At 38.1% G+C, this 21,504-nt stretch overlaps 4 protein-coding genes across 14 annotated transcripts in view; 1 reads left to right on the forward strand and 3 right to left on the reverse strand.

Moving 5' to 3' along the window:
• The window catches only part of LOC127802700 (F-box protein At1g55000-like), a 36,919-nt gene extending 33,324 nt beyond the window's left edge, over nucleotides 1–3,595 (reverse strand). The window contains exon 1 of the mRNA XM_052338671.1: nucleotides 3,491–3,595. Coding sequence (XP_052194631.1) covers nucleotides 3,491–3,530 — 40 coding nt within the window. The 5' untranslated portion in view covers nucleotides 3,531–3,595. The remainder of the gene's footprint in view (nucleotides 1–3,490) is intronic.
• LOC127802695 (aminopeptidase P2) overlaps nucleotides 1–21,504 on the forward strand; it is a 65,103-nt gene that overhangs the window by 24,282 nt on the left and 19,317 nt on the right. For 2 of the 11 annotated variants that reach the window (XM_052338659.1, XM_052338663.1), the window contains 2 exons: nucleotides 12,597–12,769; nucleotides 13,399–13,662. The exons of 4 other annotated variants lie outside the window; for them this stretch is intronic. In XM_052338659.1, coding sequence (XP_052194619.1) covers nucleotides 12,597–12,769; nucleotides 13,399–13,662 — 437 coding nt within the window. Of the gene's footprint in view, nucleotides 1–8,948; nucleotides 9,308–9,827; nucleotides 9,954–10,069; nucleotides 10,190–12,143; nucleotides 12,420–12,596; nucleotides 12,770–13,398; nucleotides 13,663–21,504 lie in introns of those variants that run through there. 5 more of the 11 variants (XM_052338653.1, XM_052338664.1, XM_052338661.1 and 2 more) reach the window with 5 other exon arrangements.
• Nucleotides 7–3,484, reverse strand: LOC127802701 (F-box protein At1g55000). The gene is given in 3 exon segments (XM_052338673.1): nucleotides 7–289; nucleotides 292–601; nucleotides 3,078–3,484. Coding segments are annotated over 3 exon segments (669 nt in total). The 5' UTR covers nucleotides 3,375–3,484; the 3' UTR covers nucleotides 7–227.
• Nucleotides 4,666–7,525, reverse strand: LOC127802698 (protein AUXIN RESPONSE 4-like). Its single transcript, XM_052338669.1, has 2 exons — nucleotides 6,177–7,525; nucleotides 4,666–5,121 (listed from the first exon to the last, which is right to left on the reverse strand). The coding sequence occupies exons 1-2, from the start codon at nucleotides 7,332–7,334 to the stop codon at nucleotides 4,882–4,884; spliced, it is 1,398 nt and encodes a 465-aa protein (XP_052194629.1). The 5' UTR covers nucleotides 7,335–7,525; the 3' UTR covers nucleotides 4,666–4,881.

Genomic DNA, 21,504 nt, shown 5'->3' on the forward strand with positions numbered 1-21,504 from the left:
TGATTTATAACAATGACAGTTCAGCTAGAGACGCCTTATTGCATGTTTGAAGCAGGAAGCACACAAGCATGGGGGGCTTTACAGAACGTAGATGAATGTATGAAATGCCAGTACATGAATACTTTGTGAATGTATAATAGTATCCCGGCATTGAGACTTATCTGTCTCAGCACCAAGCTTTGCAATTTTCCAGCAAGTCCAGGCTTGTCAATTTATTGAGCATGGATCTAGGCCAACCCTGTCTTTCTCTCCCATCTAAGATCCTCGGAGAATTCTGTAAGTGCAGCTCGGGGTCACCATCTGATATGGAAAGGTAATATCGAGCAGTTCCATCATCGACTTGCATGCTTCTCTTCAAGGAATCAATTATCCTTCTCTTGCCTCGATCAGAGCACACCCTATTCAACAGGCAGTTGGCCTTCCTGTCAGGGATTCCCTCCAGATAGAGTACTGCCACTTCCCTTTTGGCATAAGCATCCAGCTCTATGTAGCATGTACCACCAATCAGAAGGTCAAAGTTGCCTACAGGGATTAGCAATCTCTCCCTTGAGTATATGCCATGGTCACTCATCATATTGTTCAAGCGTTTTATGTCCATAACCTACAGACATGCACAAAAAGTGTCATACAAAAACATTTGACACCAACTAAAGACTAAAAATACTATAATAGTTTGAAAAATCTCAAGAAAAAAAGTTCAAAACAAGAAAACCATGCACAATCAAGGAGTGCATGACCAGAAGAAATAAACATAGCAATGACAAAAGGCAGTTTTGTATAGGCAACTTGATGGGGCTCCATTCCACTCTTTTCATTGGGGAAGACAACCTAGAGTCTTACGCCAACTGGGTGTTCCCTAAGGGACAAAACCCGGCTAGGTACAATCATAAAATGGATCAACTGGTTGGTCCTTTCAAGCATGTAATGGAAATTATTTCTAAACATTATCTCATTTGTTAGCCTTACAGAGGTCATGGCTGAGATAGAGATGGTTGGAAAGCTAGAATTTATGTGTGACCAACCCCATCTAATAGGATTAAGGCTTGTGATATTGTTATTGTATTTTATGATTAAGCAGGCCATAACAAGTTTTTTGTCATTGCGGGTTCTCCTAATGCATTTGTGGAAAGATAAGAATTTTTTTAATGAGGTGCCAGAAGTAACTAGCACATGAGAATTCAGAAATGATGTTTTCCAGGGAGTTGTAGAGTTTCAAACAGGTGCACCAGCAACACAACCATGAATATTATTTCTTGCTATATGTTATCTTTTTTTTTTTCCTGTAAATTTCTTGCTGTATGTTATCAAGACATGAAAATAATGCATTAGATCATGATTGGTACATTCATCACACGAATGATGATTGACCACCAACTCTAAGCAAAAGCTATGGGTAAATCACACTAAAGATCACTAAACTTTAGTGTGCTTTTCATTTTGGTCAGTAAACTTTAAAAAATTTTGCAATGTGGTCACATGTAAGATTTTCTGGCTAATGTGGCAAATAATAAAAATTATTGTGCAATGACAACTAATTAGAACGTGCTACGTGTCAATATATAATAATATTATATTGAAATATTATTGCAGAATATTTTTATTGTTTACCATATCAGCGCCACGTCACCCACTCCGGCTATAAAGTGGCTGAAAAATCATATATGTGACCACATTGCAAAACTTTTTAAACTTCTGTGATCATATTAAAAAGAATTAAAGTTTAGTGATCAAAATGAAAAACACACTAAAGTTTAGTGATCTTTGGTGTGATTTACCCCAAAAGCTATTAACTCCAAGGTTCTATAACCTCCGTGAGCTTCAAAGCATGAGGCTAACTTCTCAGCAGCAGCACCCTCTCAGAACTTAATAAATACCTTTACACATTTTACTAGTACGTGCTAAGTCATGGCATGGAGAAAATGACGGGAAATAAGAACAACTTTTCCAGCGTGATTATCATCATCGTTCATGCTTTTCGTTATTTAAATTTAATGGATACTGAACTCTTTTCATGACCTATCTTAATGATAATTAAGGATAATTCTCCTGAGTGATTAATGCGTAGAAACAAATCTTTAATCCCCTTGTACAACCAGATACAAGATTTCATATCCTTTTAGGTGACATTTGTAGATTTTTTTTTTTTTCTTCTTTTGTGTTTACAGGGAGGAGATGCTTGGAGTGTTCCTAAAAGGGGTGTTAAATGCTAAATTAGAGAAAGAAACTGGAAGGCATACAACCCAGGGAAAAGTGAAGTATATCTTAGCTCAAAGATAATACAAAACTAACACTAATTAACATAGAATATTAGCATCTCTTTTAAATAGAGGTGATGGTTCTGTAAGAAAAAAGGATATTATAAGGATGTTACAGCTACCCAGCAAAAAAAAAAAAAAAAAGAAGGAAGGATTATAGCCATTGGTGCTATGAAAGCTCAGGGGAAGGGGGATCATTTATCTAGTATAACCATGCGTCATGTCCAACATCCAAAGCATTGCAAGGATGAGAGGTTTGTATCAAATTGAAAATGGGCACGGAGTAAAGGCAGAAGAAGACCAACAAAAACAAGGTTTCAATGGTATGAAGAACACAATTGCCCTAAGCTTGGCCAAAAGAAATTCCTTCATGAAGAGCCAATTAAGGATTCGCATTGATCTTTTTCTTGTTTAGTTGAGCAGTCAGCGACTTGTTTCCATCCTCAACATGTTCATGTTTCAAAACGAAAACCTGAAACTGAAAGTGCAAATATACATCTTCCCCTCCCTTTGAACCAGGCTTTTGAATGAATTACTACTAACTAATTTCGTGCAACTAGTTTAAAATATCAAAATGTTGCAAATGTGACCTAATCTTTCATCAATGTTAGGGCTTCTCGTTGACATTAGTTCTTAATTCGTCAATACTATCAGTAAGGCTACTGCTAGGACAAATAGCTTGTTTTTGATGCTCCACACACCACGGTCGCAACCTCTTCACAAGTTTTGATACATCTAATTATAAGCAACTCCAAATTCGTACAAGGTTCGGACCTTCAAAGTTTTCAATCCCCATAGCACACAAACGAAATCCGAGAATACCTGAACAGAGTACTTGACAGCGAGGCTAGCAACGGAGTCCCCACGGACTAAGTGGTGCGAAATCGCGAAGCGGCCGAGGCCATTGTCTCTCCAGAAGCTTCCGGAGCTGGGATTCCCGACGACGTCCTTCAACTTCCACGGCGCCTTGAAGGCCCTGGTCTGCATCTCCCGGTCGGAGGCCACAGACCACCACAACCTGCAAACGCACGCCGCCCGAGCTAGATCCACCACCGGGAGCTTCTCGAAGATTGTCCGGAGCACGTCCCTGCAAACTAGAGCCTCAAAGTTGGAGTTCATCGGCGACAGCACGGTGACCACACCGCCGTTGGACCTGGCGGAGGAAGCGCAGCCCAGGGTTAGGGTTGGGGCGTTGGGAATTGTAAGGGAATGGGGATGGAGCGGTTGGAGGATGCCTTCGCCTTCGTCTTCGTCTTCGTTGCAACAACAATTCATTTTCAGTTATAGAGATGGGAAGAAGGGTGTGGCAATGGTGCTCCCCGGCGTATTTTAGTGCACCGCTGAAAAGGAGAGATTGCCAGTTGTCATAGCCGAGGCGGCGGCTTCGACGGGGACGTCCACTATCTTGCACCGTATGCGTACTGCGCACATTACATATTCTATTTCTTATTTAATTAAATTGTGTTTAAATTTAATATATATGCACAGAGTCACCACACCCATAATTTATATTTATATAGATAAAAGATATAAATATGAACTTAAACTTTATCCTTTTGAGTCATTTGGCATTTTAACTTGAGAATTGAGATACCTTCAACTCTTAATTTTGGAACAATCACACATTTTACCTGACAAATTTAAATTAATTATGCATCTAATTGATCTCTTTTTTCTGTTAGCATTACACACTTCATGCGTGATTAAAGAATATGATGGATCAATTGTACTGTCATGATTGACCCACAAATTAGGAGAAATAGGAAGACAACAAACCAACCATTGACCTCAATTGTGTCAATCGACCGATATCTCTCATGCAAAGAAGCACGAGAAAGACAACCAAGAGACCCACTGGATCGACCATTAACCTCCATCGCATCGATCGACCAATCTCCCTAGCACAAAAAAATATGAGAAAGACAACTGGAAAACTTGAGATGCCGATCTGGCCTCCCTCTTCCAGATCAACCTTCATCGCGACTATGTTATATCAAGGTTCACATCATCGAACCGATTGCATGCCTCCCTAGTTGCCGACCCACTTCTGTCCGCCGTTGCCACCAACTCACCTCTTGTGTCCCTCACCAACGACCCACCAATGGCCTCCCTCTCCAATCTCGCTGACATTATGGATGATAGCCTCATCGACAAATTTGTAGGCGGCGTTGTGGATGATAAGAGTTTGCATAGTGCATATAACTCATGGGCTCTCAATTGTCAAATGAGATGTGTGATTGTTCTAAAATTAAGATTTAAAATGACTCATAAAGATAAAGTTGAAGGGCATATTTATGTCTTTTGCCTATTAATATATATGGATAGCTCCTCTCAGTATCACTCAACTATCTTTATATATATAAAATTTAAATTATGAATTCATCAATTCCACGACGAGGAAGGCCAGAGCTTAAAATAAATCCAACTGGAGATGGAGAGAATACAATTACAGCTGAATGGATCAAGAAAGATCATCCTGTATGATGCGTGGCTTCCAGGAATGAAGAATTTTACAGACAGAAAGCGAAAAAAAAAACACTCTTCCTGGGCAGATGAACAGTGAACATACAGCATGGAGCTTTGGGTTGCACTGCAGCTGCCGTCTGGCAAAGACAAATAGCACAACTCAACTGGCCCATCCATGGTCCAGTCCATATGCATTCATAAAACCAGTAGCATGGGCGTGATCATGTTCGTGACTGCCGTGACCATGGTGGTGGTGGTGGTGGTGGTTGTTTCCTTCTGCCTCGTTCAACTGCTCATGAATATGCTCCGGTATTGGCTCTTCGTCCCTTTCTCTAACAGACTTTGGCAATGTAGACAGAAACTGAAAGATGCTTTTGGCTAGATCATCAGCTGCATTATCCTTGAACAGAATAAAACAATGGTATTCAGAATCCAAATGTAACAATATCCAACACCCTATAACTAAGACCAAAGATTTTTATAACTCAGTAACCAATATAGCAAATTATAGCACATTATCTCCCCATTGTGGGCAGTCCTAGTCAATCTACCTTTCCAACTCTTGAATTAGTATTGCAAAAGCAAACTTCTCTAGCACTTGTCCAAGGAAAGCAAAAGAGGCAACTTCTATTATATATTTTTCTTTTTTTTGGTTCACCATTTGAGAACTTTAACCAATTTCTGTCTGTCACATATCAAATAAGGAAATCAACATAAAGGAAGCTCAGCTCCAAGACTACAACTTTTAGAATTCCAGTCAGTTGTTAGTGAAGTAGCTGAAACTTAACATTCAGAAAAAGTAAAATGAACACTAGTAGATGATGGATATGCATCAGATGGATAATGAGTTGACAAACATCCAGACCATCTATTCTGCTAAAGAGCATAAAATATTTGATCAACTATAAAATATTTGCGCTGGATTCACAACAAACATCCCAACCATCTATCCTGCTAAACAGTATCTCCAGTACACAAGACTCCCACTCCACAAGAGTCAGGAGAGGGTCATTTTTATACGCAAACTGAACCTTATTCACTTTCTCTATTTTATGTGCATATTCTTAATCATATGATTAATATCATATCGATGGTAGAACATGTCACAGATCTGCAAAAAAATCCATATTTAGTAGACATTTTTCAATTGTGAACCTGATAAATTCCCAGTCCGAGAATGTAAACTATATTCTTTGCCATACAGCCTCTGTGAATCCATTTTGCTATCCTTTCTAGTTCTCAAAAAAACATTGATCAAGAGAACTCATCAAGCATTAGACAGATGTCATTTTAAAGGGAACCAACCCTTGACATTTCTTCTGAAACAAAGTCAGTATTTTTAGCACCCGCAGTAAAGAATCACTTTTATCGACTGCAACAAAATGTAGAGAACATCTCAAATGAACAAATTCATCATACACATTAGGAAAGATAAGAAGGATTTAAGATCCCCACCTGAGGCCAGCGACCACCAGAATGCATGACAAACGATGCTTTTGGAAGAGCATTGGTAACCTTCTGTCCCTCCTCAGTCCATTCCTTGGACCAACCACTAGACCAAATCACTTGCATTGGCAAACCGCTCACCCCTTCTGAATTACCCCATTCCACCAAATCAAAACTACAATTCATCTTCTTCCCCATTCCCAAAACCGCTCTCCTTCCATCCCTCCCTTTTAGAAGAATCCTATGAGCCTCTGCATCCAAACCACCAATCGACTTAGAACAACAAAATTCAAGAACCCTAACAAACACAAACCTAAACCCCACTACGAGCTCCCTAACCACTGGGATCTGCAATACCCACAAAGGCAAGGCCGAGGCACTTGATCTGGCATCAAGGACCGCTACACTCTTCACCAACCCCAGATTTTCAGACACCCAATTCGCGGCCAACCCCAATGCTGAGTCATGTAAAACTAAATTCACAGGTGCCAATCCCATTGCATCAACCACTTGCCCCAAAACCCTACCCATCTCTTCAGGCCCCACTTCAATTGCCCTAACAGCCTCCCTCCTCTGAACCCTAATCTCATTTTCTTCATAGTTCACATACCCCTTCTCAACCAACTCATCGAACCCCCAAAACAGTCCTTTCTCTTTAATCTCACTATAAATATCCCAAACCCTCCCTAAAACCCCAACTGGACCCTCTTCTACCACCATCACCGACTTGTCGGAAAACCCAGAACCGGGCAGATCGATGGCAACGGCACGTAGGCCTTTGAGGCCCAAAGACTTGACCACGTGGCGAAAGGCGTATGAACTACAACCCAAGCCATGAACAACTAGTACGTTTTCGGATTTGGGGGAACCTTCTTGGATGGTGAAGACTTCGATCGGGGGTTGGTTTGGGGCAGTCTGGACCTTGATAGTTCGGCCGGCTGCGTAGTGGCGGCGGAGGCCGTCGGGGAGGGAGAGGAACCAGGATTTTGGGTCCTGGTGAGAGAGGCTGGAGAGAGACAGGAAGAGGAGAGCGACGAGCGAAGCAGAGAGGGTGAAGTAGAACCAGAAGGAGAATGGGTTTGGGGAAGTGTGTTTGTGTGGCGGCGATGTGGTGGATTCAGGCGGTGATGGAGTTGGTGGGTCTGGTTCTTCGCTTATGATTGCCATTGTTGAGGGTTTCAGAGATCGGAGAAGGGCTGAAAAGTGGTGGCTCGATGGGAGAAGAAACGAAAAAGTGACTCTCAATCTTCCAAAGTCGAGAAAAAGAAACGAATACCGATTGCAAAGACATCTTCTTTTGCTTAATTCAATTGTTTCGATCCACCTCTCGCACTCACTGCTTCAGCTCTGACTGAGCAAACCCAAAAGAAAATGAAAGCAAATAATTATAAATGAAAAGAATAATAATGAGAACAGAAGGAAGGAAGGTAAAAGTATTCTAACTTTTTATTTGCTTACTTAAATCAAATCTCACTTTTCAGAGGGGAAAAAATACGAATCCTACACTTAAAAGCCGTTCTAAATCCCATCTCCGACCACCTTAATTAAATATAAAAATTAATAATTAAATACATAATATCGCTAGTTTAATACACATAAATAAATAAAAAAACACAAATTTAGACAATGAATAACAAGCTATGCAAGCATTGCTGGCCCATCATTTCCGTCGCCTCTGTTAGTCGATTCATCTTTCATTGTTAGATTCAGTGATTGATATGTTTTTCGCCATACTTAATGATCAATTCGTCTTTTTTCGCTATTCATTATGTTTAGTCGATCTCTTATATATTGAGATGACAATGATCCTCAGCGTGAGTTTCTTTCAATTTGTGGTTGGTTTTCGGCATTGACAAATTTTTGGCGATTAAGATTTAATTTGACAAGTGACATTTGAGAGCTGATTTTGGGATTAATGTTGCGAATTGAAATAAAGAAATCATTGGATATGATTTTATATTTATATATTTTTTTAAATCTCTTGTATATTTTTTTATTTATTTATTTAAGTGGACCGTAATAAAATGACAACGACAATAAGCCTTTATCTATTTTTTTCTTTATTCTTATTATTATTCTTTTTGAATGAAATTTATATTGAGTTATTCTTTGTTTTCTTCTATTTATTTTTAAGTTTCATCAAATTCAAATATATTTGTATAAATCCATATCTTTTTATCTATTCTAAGTTTGACAGAATTCAGATTTTGGTTTCATAATCTATTTTTTTTCCTTTTTTTTATCTCCTTATTATTCATGTTCTTATAATTTTTCTATTTACTTTTTTGTATTATTATATGTTTCACAAGACTCAAATATTAGTTTTATTGAGTTTTATCAAAATTTATTTTTTTATTATATTTTTCTGTTCATGGTTTAAGTTTGTTACACATTGCTGATAAACTTAGATGGATTACTGCATGTCAAACGGAACCGTTGGGTCTATTATATCATCGGTTAATTTTTTTATTTTTTATTTTTTAATTAAAAAGTAATAAATTAGCTATTTAACTCATTTATTTAACAATAAGGATGTTAAAATATATATATTTTTTGTAAATTTTCCAAACTTAAGGGGGTGTTATTTGCAATTACTCCAAATATATAATAAAAATAATAATGAGATGACAATATAAATAAAAAAAATTATATTAGAAAAAAATGTTCATGGAGCTAGACGGTACAGTATACAGTATATCACGAAACGACATCGTTTCGGTGTTCGAGCGGTCTTCTGCTCCTCCTCTGGACAAACGGAGAGACCCGAGCCTTATCTCCACAGAGCCACAACTCCTCTCTCTCTCTCTAAAACGATGGAGTTGACAGCATCGACTTCGCTTTCTCTCTCTAGGGCTTTTGCCCCAACCATTTCTTCAAAGCTGCACCCTCGCTACTTCCATTTCTTCTCCGTCTCCGTACCCATCTTCGCCAAATTCCAATCCACATCCTCAGTTCCCCCTAAATTCTCTTCATCGATCGTCCGCAGTTCCGGCTCCATCTCCGCCAAGCCATCCTCGGAGCTCAAAAAGAAGCGCGCCGATTCCCAGCAAGACCTCAAGCTTCGAGCTCTCCGAGAGCTCTTCTCCAAGCCTGGAATTGGTATTGACGCTTACATCATCCCTTCTCAGGACGCTCATCAGGTTCGTTCTTATCGTTTATAGAGTTTTTTCGTTGATTTTGCCATTGAGTTTCTGCTAGGTTTTCCCTTTATTGAGCTATATATGTCGCGAGATGTACGTAGAATGTGTAGCTCGCCGACTGTTTGTAAATTTGCTATGCTTGTTGGTTTCTATCGAGGTTTGCAATTTGCTTGCGCCATTCTTGGTGATGGCAATGATGAGGGTATGGGTAGGGGAACCAAATCGTTTTCGCCTTAAATTTGTTCTACCATTTTATTTATTCAGTTGCCAGGCTATGAGTGAGAGTGATAAGGATACAGCTTGAAAGTATGTGGATTTAGCAATCTTCAATTTTCATTGGCCTCAAATGTGTGCCTTAATCACATTGGTGGTTAGAGAGAATTTATTTTTGTGGAACATTAAAAATTCCTAGTTGAGCTTATTTGGTTCCATTTTCTTTATATTTTACAAGTTATTTATTGCTAAAACCTCTAAGAAAATGGTTTCTGCCATCAATTTGAACTTTTCCTCTGGGTTTCAGAGTGAATTTATTGCGGAAAACTATATGAGGAGGGCCTACATATCAGGATTTACTGGTAGTGCTGGCACCGCTGTTGTCACAAAAGATAAAGCAGCTCTTTGGACAGATGGACGATATTTTCTTCAGGTTTGAGACAATAACCCAGTGGTTTATTTGATGAAACAGTTCTAATTCCAATGTCAATTAGCTTGAGTATATAGACTGTACTTTGTTGTTGATAATTATAACCTCTAAATGATTAGGCCGAGAAGCAATTGAGTTCCAGCTGGATTCTCATGCGGGCTGGCAATTTGGGAGTACCTACCACTAGTGAATGGCTAAATAATGTTTTGGCTTCTGGCTGTAAAGTTGGTATTGATCCTGTGAGTACTACATAACATCCGATGATGTTTTCATCATCTACTATTTAATGCTGCATTATATCTTTATAAAAAATTGGAGCACTGTTTTTTCTTTTTCTGCCTTCATATACAATTGTCTTCATATCCTTTTTCATTATTGGTTTTTGGTTTTCTATCTTAAGTTGTTGACTTTATTTATTTTTCAATATAAAACAAATTTTCTGGCTCGAGCTTAACTCAATTAAAATTGGTTTGGTTTGTGGCTCGGTTCATTAGCTCAACTCATTTTAACTGTATTCAGCCTGAAAAAAAAAAAAAACCAAATAAATCTTACTTCAACACCCCAAAAATTAATTACATGGAAAAGAAAATGTATGGATCAAATATGCAATAATTTTGAAATGATAAATTTGCCATAATAAATTATATCTTGTCCTAATTAAATTTACTATAGGAAATTCATCAGGGGAAAAGTTAAATTTTTAATCACAAAAAAGTACTTTTTAATGCTTAAAATTTTAAGATTGAAAATTCTTTTCATATATTTTACTATTAAGATATAATAGAACGTGATGCACTATTAATATATATTATAACATATAAAATGTATTATGTATATAAGAATTTTAGTATATATAATTCAATCGAGATAGGTCATGAACTAAATGAGTCAAACACATTGTGAATCGAGCTCGGCTCATTTATTAAACAAGCTATATTTTTCATCTTGACTTCAACTCATTTGATTCATGAACCCAACTTATTGTGAAAATTAACAAGTTGAGTTGTGACAAGCTTGCAAGCTAGCTTGGCTCATTTCCAGGTCACTGCATAAGTAATTTTTCATGATTCAAAACAAAGTTTTATAATAACAAATATTTGGACAAGTGATATGCTGGGATTAGTACTAGTAGGTCATGAGTTCGATACTCGGCCTAAACAAGAGCCAAAGGCCAGCCTGCAATTTACTTCCTTTGCCGAAATCGAAGGCACGAGTGGCGGATGAGCACGTAGGGTGGTAATCCCAAGAAATCCCAACAACAAAAGTGAATTAAATAGAACCCTATGTTATAAATTTGTAAAGATTAACTCAAAGCAGGTATATATGAACATAACAATGGGATCTCATTTTTATTTTTAAACTCTATTAGTTCTGTTTTTAAAAAATTATAAACTAAAAAATATTCATAAAAATTATAGAAATTGCATATAGCTAGGGAAACTTTGGATATATAAATAATTATTAATTGCAGATCAATTTATTTTACATGACTTAGAGAAAAGAGATCATTAATTACAATTATTTATTTATCTTTTTAACTATTCCAGCTATCACCATCTCAAGATATGAAAAAAATTATTATATTGCTGCTTATAAAAATGGTTGAATATCCATAATTTAGTGATATAGTTGTACCAGGGTAAATCGGATGCAAATTTGTTCTCATATGCTAAAACAATGTAGTTGCATTAGTGGAGCTCATGCAAGACAAAAATTGCTGTTCTAACAACCAGCAAGTATCATGTTTTTGTACACTACAAAGTTTCTTAGCTTGAGTGGTTGTATGCTATTGTGTGGAATTTTACCTTGATTTAATTTTCACCAATGGCAAACTTTGAACAAGGCCTTACAGAAGATAAGGCCATGGATAGAAATGACTGGCTACCTAGAATTTGTGTGACCAACCCCCCATAGTAAGATTAAGTTTTGATAATCTTGTTGTTGGCAACAACTTTGGACTAAAAGTATTAGCAAGCTTTTATGAGGATTGGAGGGTTGGATCTGAATTTCTTGTTCTGCATGACATTCACTTCCACTCCAATTGTTTTTCATTTTTCTAGCAGTGAATGGTATTCTTGTCTTTCTCCTCTTTATTTTTATACATACCTTTCTCTGTCTATTTTAAGCACTTCCGATTGCCTTGCACATGCTTATGTTTAATGCTATCTTATTTTGTATCTGAGAAGGGAGCAGTTTCTTTTTTCTTCTGATGCTGCAGAGGAATTGAAAGAGGAAATATCTAAGAAAAACCATGAGTTAGTGTACTTGTATGACATAAACCTAGTAGATAAAATATGGGGAGACTCAAGGCCAAAGCCTCCAAGCAGACCTATAAGAGTACATGACCTAAAATATGCCGGTGTTGATGTGGGATCAAAACTATCTTCCCTGAGGTCTGAACTCGGTGATGGTGGTTCCTCTGCAATTGTTATCTCCATGCTTGATGAAATTGCTTGGCTGCTGAACTTGGTAATCTTCCTCATCAAAATTCTTAAGCCTGATTTAGTTCCCTTCACTTGTTGGTATTACATTATTCTTAAATCTTCTGTTTTGTTTGATAAAATATCCAGGAGTTGTCATTTTCTGCTTTATGGCTGTGGATTTTTGTCTGTTAATGGTCTAATCATCCTTCAATCTTGTTTGTAGAGAGGGAATGATGTCCCACATTCGCCTGTTATGTATGCATACTTAATAGTGGAGATGGATGGAGCAAAATTGTTTATTGATAATTCTAAAGTCAGCATAGAAGTAATTGGCTACTTGAAGAATGCAGGCATAGAGTTGAGACCCTATGAATCAATTCTTTCGGAGGTAGAAAGGTGGGGTTGAGAGCTTTTTTGCAGATTTATTAGTAAGCTTCTCGTGATGAATATTTGTGTTCATAGAAAATAGATGGGCAGCATCTCACTTACAGGATCAAGATAGCATTTGGTTTTACTTTTTACGACATGCCTGGTCAAGTTTTCCCAGTTTGGTGGATCTTCTAAGCTTCCTCTCTGTTTTTTTCATTATGTACACCCTGTTCCCCTAGCTTGCATTTCCAACAAAAAGGCTTGAACCAAGTTAACTATAATAATAAATAATAAAATAAAGAAAGAAAGAATCCAGGCATCTTTCCGTGTTCCCACAATAGTAGAACTTTTTTATGACTGGAAAGTTCTTTGTGGTTTCAGTTGTTTTCAAAATTCAAATGTGTCTTGGATTCTAATATATGACCATTAATGCATCTGATTTTAATTTATGTATCATTAATGCATCCGATTTACCCTGGTACAAGAAGAAACATACTCTGATTTGGTTACAGTACCTATGATATGCATACACAAGTTTTTCTAAAGTAGCAAACTGTTCTGGAATTGGATTATCCTTGTTTTGTTGCCATCATCAACATGCATTTCGGGGTTCACTTTGTGCAGAGCCATTGATAGCACACAGTTTCCTTTTACAGTTTGGCGATGAGAGGGGCACATCTTTGGTTGGATACTTCATCTGTTAATGCTGCTATTGTTAATACCTACAAGTCTGCATGTGAGAGATGTTATGGGAGCCTTGGGAATGAAAGCAACAAAAGCAAACATAATGCCAAATCATATGATGGTTACAATGGTCAATCTGGGGGACCTGCTGCAGTTTACAGACCATCTCCCATTTCTATGGCAAAGGCTGTGAAAAATCATGCTGAATTAGAAGGAATGCTTAATTGTCATCTAAGGTAAATGGAAACAACCCTGGAACTTGAATTATTGCCTATAAGTGGATTGTGTGCTGACTATATCTGATGGTTTCAAGGCAATATATTTGTAAGCACAACTGCACAAGCATTGTATTAGATGTTTAAACTAATGCATTATTTGAAATTCAAGTTCTACAAATCAGTAAATGCATTTTTAACAAAATTTTATGTGTTCCCAGGGGAAAAGGAATGTGGATACTGATGAATTTTTCTTGTATGTTTGGATGGATAGAAGACTAGTGGTTCTCATATCAAATAATTTGATTGCTATTTATTTTGCTCAACGTCTTTTTCTCTTCATATTATCTAGTTGAAGACAACATAATACAAGTCGAGATTTCTAGCGATGTAACAACTTTTATTCATTCCTCTTTCATTTAGTTTTTAGTTTTCATGTTCGAAGGGCAGAGATGAGTGCATGTTTCAACTCCCATTTTGAAAGTGGGATATTTTTACATTCCTATTAAACAAGGGTTTTTGGGGATTTTGGAGGTTAGAGATGATCAATCACTCTTTCATAACTGAATTTCTATATCTGTTTTTGAGTGAGAATTTAGAGGATAGAGTTGACTTCTAAATACTTTAAGGAACTTCATTTAGGTTTTAGACCTTTTAGTGGTCTCTATCTTTTGGGAGGTACTTTTCATGACCCCTTATTTAGTTTGAGATTAGTGTTACAAATTGCATGCTTAAGTGCGCTTTAAGTGCAAAGCTCGAAGTGCAGCATGCTTGGAGCTTTTTTTGTGTGAAGCTTAATGACTTTAGCTAAGTGTTTTTAAAGTGCACTTAAGTTGCGCTTTTACCTTAGCTCTAAAGAGCAAAAAAATGCGCTTTGGAAATATACGGGTTTTTTTTATCAAACAATATGACTGGTTGGATTTGTTTAAATTTTTGCAATAGTGTGGTGTCACATTCCTAGGGTTACTTAGGGTTGTGATTGGGATTAGGGGGAAAAATCAAAATGATAGAATTGAAGGAGGGAGAGAAATTAGTAGAAAAGGGAGGGAGAATTAGAGAGAAACGAGAGAGGGATAGAGAGAATTAGAAAGGAAGGAATTCCATTTCATTTCACATGATGTCCATCCTCTTACATTAGCCTTTTTATAGGCATAGCTAGTTGCTAACTGATTTCTTAACAGCATCCATGTGCTCCTAATAAGTTGCAAAATATCTCCTAACAAACTCTTATAACCCTATTGCAACAATGCCCCTCTATTGCTCCTAGGGTCATGACAATTCCCCCCTCCTTAAAAGGTTTCTTGTTTCCGAGAAACTTATTACCGTTGAGCTGCTGTTTCTTCATCCAATTCCCATCCTCATTGTCTGTTTAATTTCTTTTTCTCTCTTTCTCTTTCTCTTTCTAGGCCCATTCCTTTTTGCCTTTATATTCCTTCTCTTTTGCTTTTCCTGCACTTGTAAAGTGTTGCAGATCTTCATGCAAAGGCTCTCTTTTCCCATTGATCTATAAGTCCCAACAATGTCTTGGGTCTTCATACATGAACTATGCCGGTACATGGTAGCAATTAGTAGTTTGACAACAACCTTTTCTCTCAACATCTTCCCAATTGCATGACAATTCCTCTGTTTAGCCCTAATGTTTTGCTCCCATAGCTCAATGACTAGTTCCATGCATTCTTCCAGTAAGCCATCTCCTTCTCTAGAACAAACTAGTATGCTAGTACTTCCATCATATCTAAATGGTTTGATATCCACAGGAGAACGCTAAATTATTATCTCTAGGGTAAGGCTGACCCCAACAATACTTGAAGGAATTGATTGGTAATCACTATGATATCCCCCAGTTGGTGGCATTAGGGCATCAACAAACACATAGTTCTCACTTTTCCACTCTCTTAAATAACTAAAGAGCTCTGATAATTCATCAAGTGCCTTACGTGTAAGCCTATTAATAAGAAGGGCACTTAGCAGCCTAGGAAGGTCCTTGTTTGCAACTGTATAGAACCTTAGTCCTTTACCTGCAACCTATTTACAATCGCTTCTGTAAGATTGAGTTCCTATTGAAGTTGTCGTTTTATTACTACCATTTTTTACTTTCTTTTGGATGACATGTGATGCGGTCACCAATCAAGACCCGGACCAAAGCCGACCCGACCATGCTGGAACAATATTTTAATATTTCTTAAGTTTTTAAAATTCTACTTGATTTAGGATTTTATTTCATGTTTCTACTTGATTTAGGATTCTACTTCATGTTTGATTAGGATTTATTTCTATTAGGATTCTAGTTGGATTTTGTTTTCCAAATATTAGATGGATTTGGATTAGCCAAATACTATAAATATGCCTAGGATCTAGAGTTTGTAATCAAGTTTTTCTTAATCAAATTTCAGTAACCTATTTGGGTTTTCTTAGCAAAACAGTTTTGTTTTTGCGTCTTCTTGAAAGCCAAGTTTCGGCCATTGAAGTTTGCTCTTTCAAGGGTTTATTTTGGTATGTTTTTTCACACATGCGCTACACGCTGCGTCAGGTGGTATCAGAGCGGTTAATCAACCAATCAGATGGCCAATCTTGAAGGTAACGGTAGCAACCAGCCTCGTGACGATGATCAGGGGTTGTCCGCAGTTTGGAGAGCAATCGAAGAACAACAAGAAGTAACTCGTACTATCCAACAGCGATTAGAGCAACATAGCAACCAATTGGGCACCTTACTACGAGTTGATGATGACAAGAACCTGAATAATGGGGTGAATCAAGCCGGAGCGGGAAAATCACCCATTAATCATGTCCTTGTTAATCCTAGAAGACCAGTGATTGAAGATAGCGATGAAGAGGATGATTTTGGTCAAGCAATAGCTAACCCTGGTGGTAGAGCGGTTAGGAGGAATGAGCATCAGCACAACCACTGGGGCAACGATGAGTATAAACTAAAAGTTGATATTCTTACCTTTAGTGGAGATCTTGATATTGAGGGGTTCTTGGATTGGATCACTGAGGTTGACTGTTTTTTCAAATACATGGAGATCCCAGATGAACGACAAGTAAAGTTAGTGGCTTACAGGTTGAAAGGCGGTGCATCTGTTTGGTGGGAGCGATTAAGAGAAACGAGATTGAGGGAAGGCTGACTGCCAGTTCAGACATGGAGACAAATGAAGCAGCTGTTAAGAGGTAGGTTTTTGCCCCCTGACTATGAGCAATATATGTTTGAAGCTTATCAAAGATGTGCATAGGGAATAAAGAGTGTGAATGAATATACCTCTGAGTTTCTGCGATTGGCGGAGAGAAACCAATTGTCAGAAAATGACAATCAACAAGCAACTCGTTACTTGAATGGATTGGGGCCTGCTATTCGTGATAAAATTGGGGTTCAGATGGTTCTGAGTGTGCAAGAAGCAATGAACTTAGCTTTAAAGGCTGAGTTAATGTTGAGTGAGAGATCTCGTAATGACAACTATCGTCGGTATGGTGGGAATGAAAATAAACAACTAGCTTTTGATAAAGGCAAGTCGGTTCAAGGAGCGCAACCCTCCAATCCATCCCATACAGTCAACCCTAATAAGGCTACAATGGGGGGAAACATTCGAGGTACTACTTCTAATCTTCCAAAATCCCCTAATCCTTATGCAAAGCCTATTCTTTTAAAATGTTTTAAGTGCAATGAGATTGGGCATCGATCTAGTGATTGTCCAAGGAGGAAAATAGTTAACATTGTAGAAAAGGAAGAGGAAGATGTTGCTGAAGAGTAAGTATATTGCGGGCCTGATGGGGAGGATGACGAAGAAGATTATGGACATGGGCAATATACCTGTGTAGTGAGGAAGTTAATGCTATCTCAAAAGAATGAAGATACTACTCAATGGCATAAGCTTTTTCGCACGAGATGTACGGTGAAAGGAAAAATCTTTGAGTTGATTATTGATAGTGGAAGTCAGGAGAACATCATAGGAAGAGACGTGGTGGCAAAGATGTAGTTAACTCCTGAAAAACATCCAAGCCCTTACATGATTGGATGGATCAAAGAAGTTGGTGGCATACATGTGGATGAACGTTGCAGGGTGCCTTTCTCTATTGGTAAGTACTCCGACGAAGTCTATTGTGATATTGTTGATATGGATACTTGCCATATTTTATTTGGGAGGCCTTAGCAATTTGATGTGGATGCTAAGCACTCGGGTAGGAAGAACACATATCAGCTTGAGAAAGAAGGTGTGCGTTATACTTTGTTACCCATAGTGGAAAAGAATTAAACCAAAGCTTTTAAAGTGGAGGGGTGAAATTTTCTTACCATTACACATAAACACACTGAGTTTGTGAGGGAGTGTAAGGATACTCGAGAGGTTCACTTATTGGTTATCAAGGGAGAGAGTGTGAGTGAGCCACTGAAGGTGAATCAAATTCCAGTGGAGGTGCAGGGATTGTTGGAGGAATTTCATGATGTGGTTCCTGATGAGTTACCTAATGAGCTACCTCCTATGAGAGATATTCAACACCACATTGACTTGGTTCCTGGTGCTAGCTTGCCTAACCTACCACACTATAGGATGAGTCCTAGGTTGAATGAGATTTTGCGTGGACAGGTAGAGGAATTGTTGAGAAAACGGCACATTCAGACTAGCATGAGTCCATGTGCAGTGCCAGCATTATTGACACCAAAGAAAGATGGGAGTTGGAGGATGTGTGTTGATAGTAGAGCCATTAACAAAATTACTATTGGGTATAAATTTCCAATTCCTAGGCTCGACGACATGCTTGATCAACTTGATGGGGCTGTGATTTTTACCAAAATTGATCTTAGAAGTGGTTATCATCAAATCAGAATTCGACCTAGAGATGAGTGGAAGACAGCTTTCAAGACGAGAGATGGGTTGTTTGAGTGGTTAGTCATGCCCTTTGGACTAACCAATGCACCAAGCACTTTCATGAGACTAATGAACCAAGTATTACGTCCTTTCATTGGTAAATTCGTTGTGGTGTATTTTGATATACAGTAAGTCTATTAATGGGCATGAAGGGCATATTCGGGAGGTGTTGAGTGTGTTGAGGGAAAACAAACTTTATGCTAATTTGAAGAAGTGTACTTTTATGAGTGAGAGCTTGTTGTTCTTGGGCTTTGTTATAAGCAAAGAGGGCGTAAAGGTAGATGAGGAAAAAGTGCAAGCTATTAGAGAGTGGCCAACCCCTAAAAATGTCAGTGATGTGCGAAGTTTCCATGGGTTAGCAACTTTCTATAGGCGGTTTATCAAACACTTTAGTAGTATTATGGCTCCAATTACTAAGTGTTTGAAGAAAAGAAAGTTCCATTGGGGTGAAGAACAAGAGCAAAGTTTCACCTTGATAAAAGAGAAATTATGTACCGCTCCTGTCTTAGCTCTGCCAAGCTTTGACAAATTGTTTGAGGTTGAGTGTGATGCAAGTGGAGTGGGTATAGGTGTTGTGTTGTCCCAAGAGAAGAGACCAATTGCATTTTTCAGTGAGAAGTTGTGTGAAGCCAGAAGAAAGTGGTCTACTTATGATAAGGAGTTTTATGCAGTAGTGAGGGCTCTTAAGACATGAGAACATTACTTGATTGCCAAAGAATTTGTTCTTTACACGGATCACTAAGCTCTTAAGTACTTGAGTAGCCAAAGGCAATTGAGGAGTGATATGCATGCTAGATGGTTTGCTTTTATTGATAAATTTCCGTATAAAATTGTACATAAGTCGGGACAACATAATTGAGTGGCGGACGCTTTGAGTAGGCGTGTGGATTTGATCAAGACCCTTAGTGTTGAGATTGTTGGATTTGAGTGCTTGAAAGAATTATATGTGACAGACGAGAATTTCAAACATGTGTGGGAACAATGCATGTCTCAGCAACCATCAGGAGATTTCTATGTGCATGATGGGTTTCTCATGAAAGGAAATCAGTTGTGCATCCCTTGCACATCTCTTCGTGAGAAAATTATTCGGGATTTGCATGGTGGTGGCTTAGCAGGGCATCTTGGCAGAGACAAGACTATTGAAACTATTATGGGAAGGTATTATTGGCTAAGAGCAAGGAGAGATGCTTCTATTATTGTGGCGAGGTGTTATATATGTCAAACAACTAAGGAGCACTCTTCTAATGCCGGTCTCTACATGCCATTGCCTGTTCCCAATGCTATTTGGGACGATTTGTCTATGGACTTCGTGTTGGGTCTACCGCGAACCCAACGAGGTATGGATTCTGTTTTTGTAGTGGTTGACAGGTTTTCCAAGATGGCGCACTTTCTCCCATGCAAGAAGACGATAGATGCAATAACTACAGCCAAACTGTTTTTTAAGGAGATTGTTAGACTACATGAAGTCTCTAAAACTATTACTTCGGATCGTGATACAAGGTTTTTGAGTCACTTCTGGATTACCTTGTAGAGAATGTTCGATTTATCTTTGAATTTCAGTAGCACAGCACATCCCTAGACTGATGGACAGACAGAGGTGGTGAATCGTACCTTAGGAAATTTGATTCGCAGTGTTTGCAAAGACAAGCCAAGACAATGGGACCTAGTCATAGCTCAAGCGGAATTTGCCTACAACAACGCCGTGCATAGCTCAACAGGAAGATCACCATTCTCTATCGTATACATGAAAGTTCCTAATCATGCATTGGATTTGGTAAAATTGTCAAAGGTACCAGGTTTCAGTGTTGCAGCTAGTGACTTAGCCGAATACGTTCAAGCAGTTCAGGAAGATGTCAAGCAAAAGTTGCACGAGGCGAATAAAAAGTACAAGGCAGCAGCTGACAAGCATAGGAAGGACAAGGTATTTGCGGTTGGAGATGAAGTCATGATATTCTTGAAGAAGGAACGGATTCCTACAGGACAACAGAACAAGCTCAAGCCAAAGAAGTATGGTCCTTACAAGATTATAAAGAAGATCAATGATAATGCTTATGTTGTGGATTTGCCAAATTATATAGGTATTTCCAAAACATTCAATGTTGCTGATCTTTCTTTGTATTTGTCAGACGTTGAGTTGTCATACCAAGATCATAATTCGAGGACGAATTCTTCTCAAGTGGAGGTGAATGATGTGGTCATCAATCAAGACCCGGCCCAAAGCCGACCCGACCATGCCAGAACAATATTTTAATATTTCTTAAGTTTTTAAAATTCTACTTGATTTAAGATTTTATTTCATGTTTCTACTTGATTTAGGATTCTACTTCATGTTTGATTAGGATTTATTTCTATTAGGATTCTAGTTGGATTTTGTTTTCCAAATATTAGATGGATTTGGATTAGCCAAATACTATAAATATGCCTAGGATCTAGAGTTTGTAATCAAGTTTTTCTTAATCAAATTTCAGCAACTTATTTGGGTTTTCTTAACGAAATAGTTTTGTTTTTGTGTCTTCTTGAAAGTCAAGTTTCGGTCATTGAAGTTTGCTCTTTCGAGAGTTTATTTTGGTGTGTTTTTTCACACATGCGCTACATGCTGCGTCACATGATGCAAAGAGCCTAGCTAAGACAAAATCTCTACCACCTTCTGCCTATGCTTTACCTTTATTCCTGTCCCATACCAAATTGCTCTCTGATAAACATATAATATTTCATAACGTTAGGAAGATGATTTTTGGTTTGCAACAAACCAATTTACAAAGGGTAATTGCAGCTTGTGGCCGAGCTCAATCTTGTCTTCCCCTCGAATAAAAAATTTGATAGTACCCCTATTGAGCTGTGGAAAGAAGACAACCCTTAAGCTGTACTTGTCAACTTTTTCATCAATCTTTGGCCACTCATCAATTTTCGGTGCAGAGAAAAAGTAGGTACCAACTTGGCTAGTATGATCTAAAGAAACTCTAGCCCGTTCTGTTGGATTTGGATCTTGGGTAATCTCATCTTC

Source organism: Diospyros lotus, chromosome 5 (genome assembly GCF_014633365.1).
Source record: "Diospyros lotus cultivar Yz01 chromosome 5, ASM1463336v1, whole genome shotgun sequence".
In the NCBI taxonomy this organism is placed as follows: Eukaryota; Viridiplantae; Streptophyta; class Magnoliopsida; order Ericales; family Ebenaceae; genus Diospyros; species Diospyros lotus.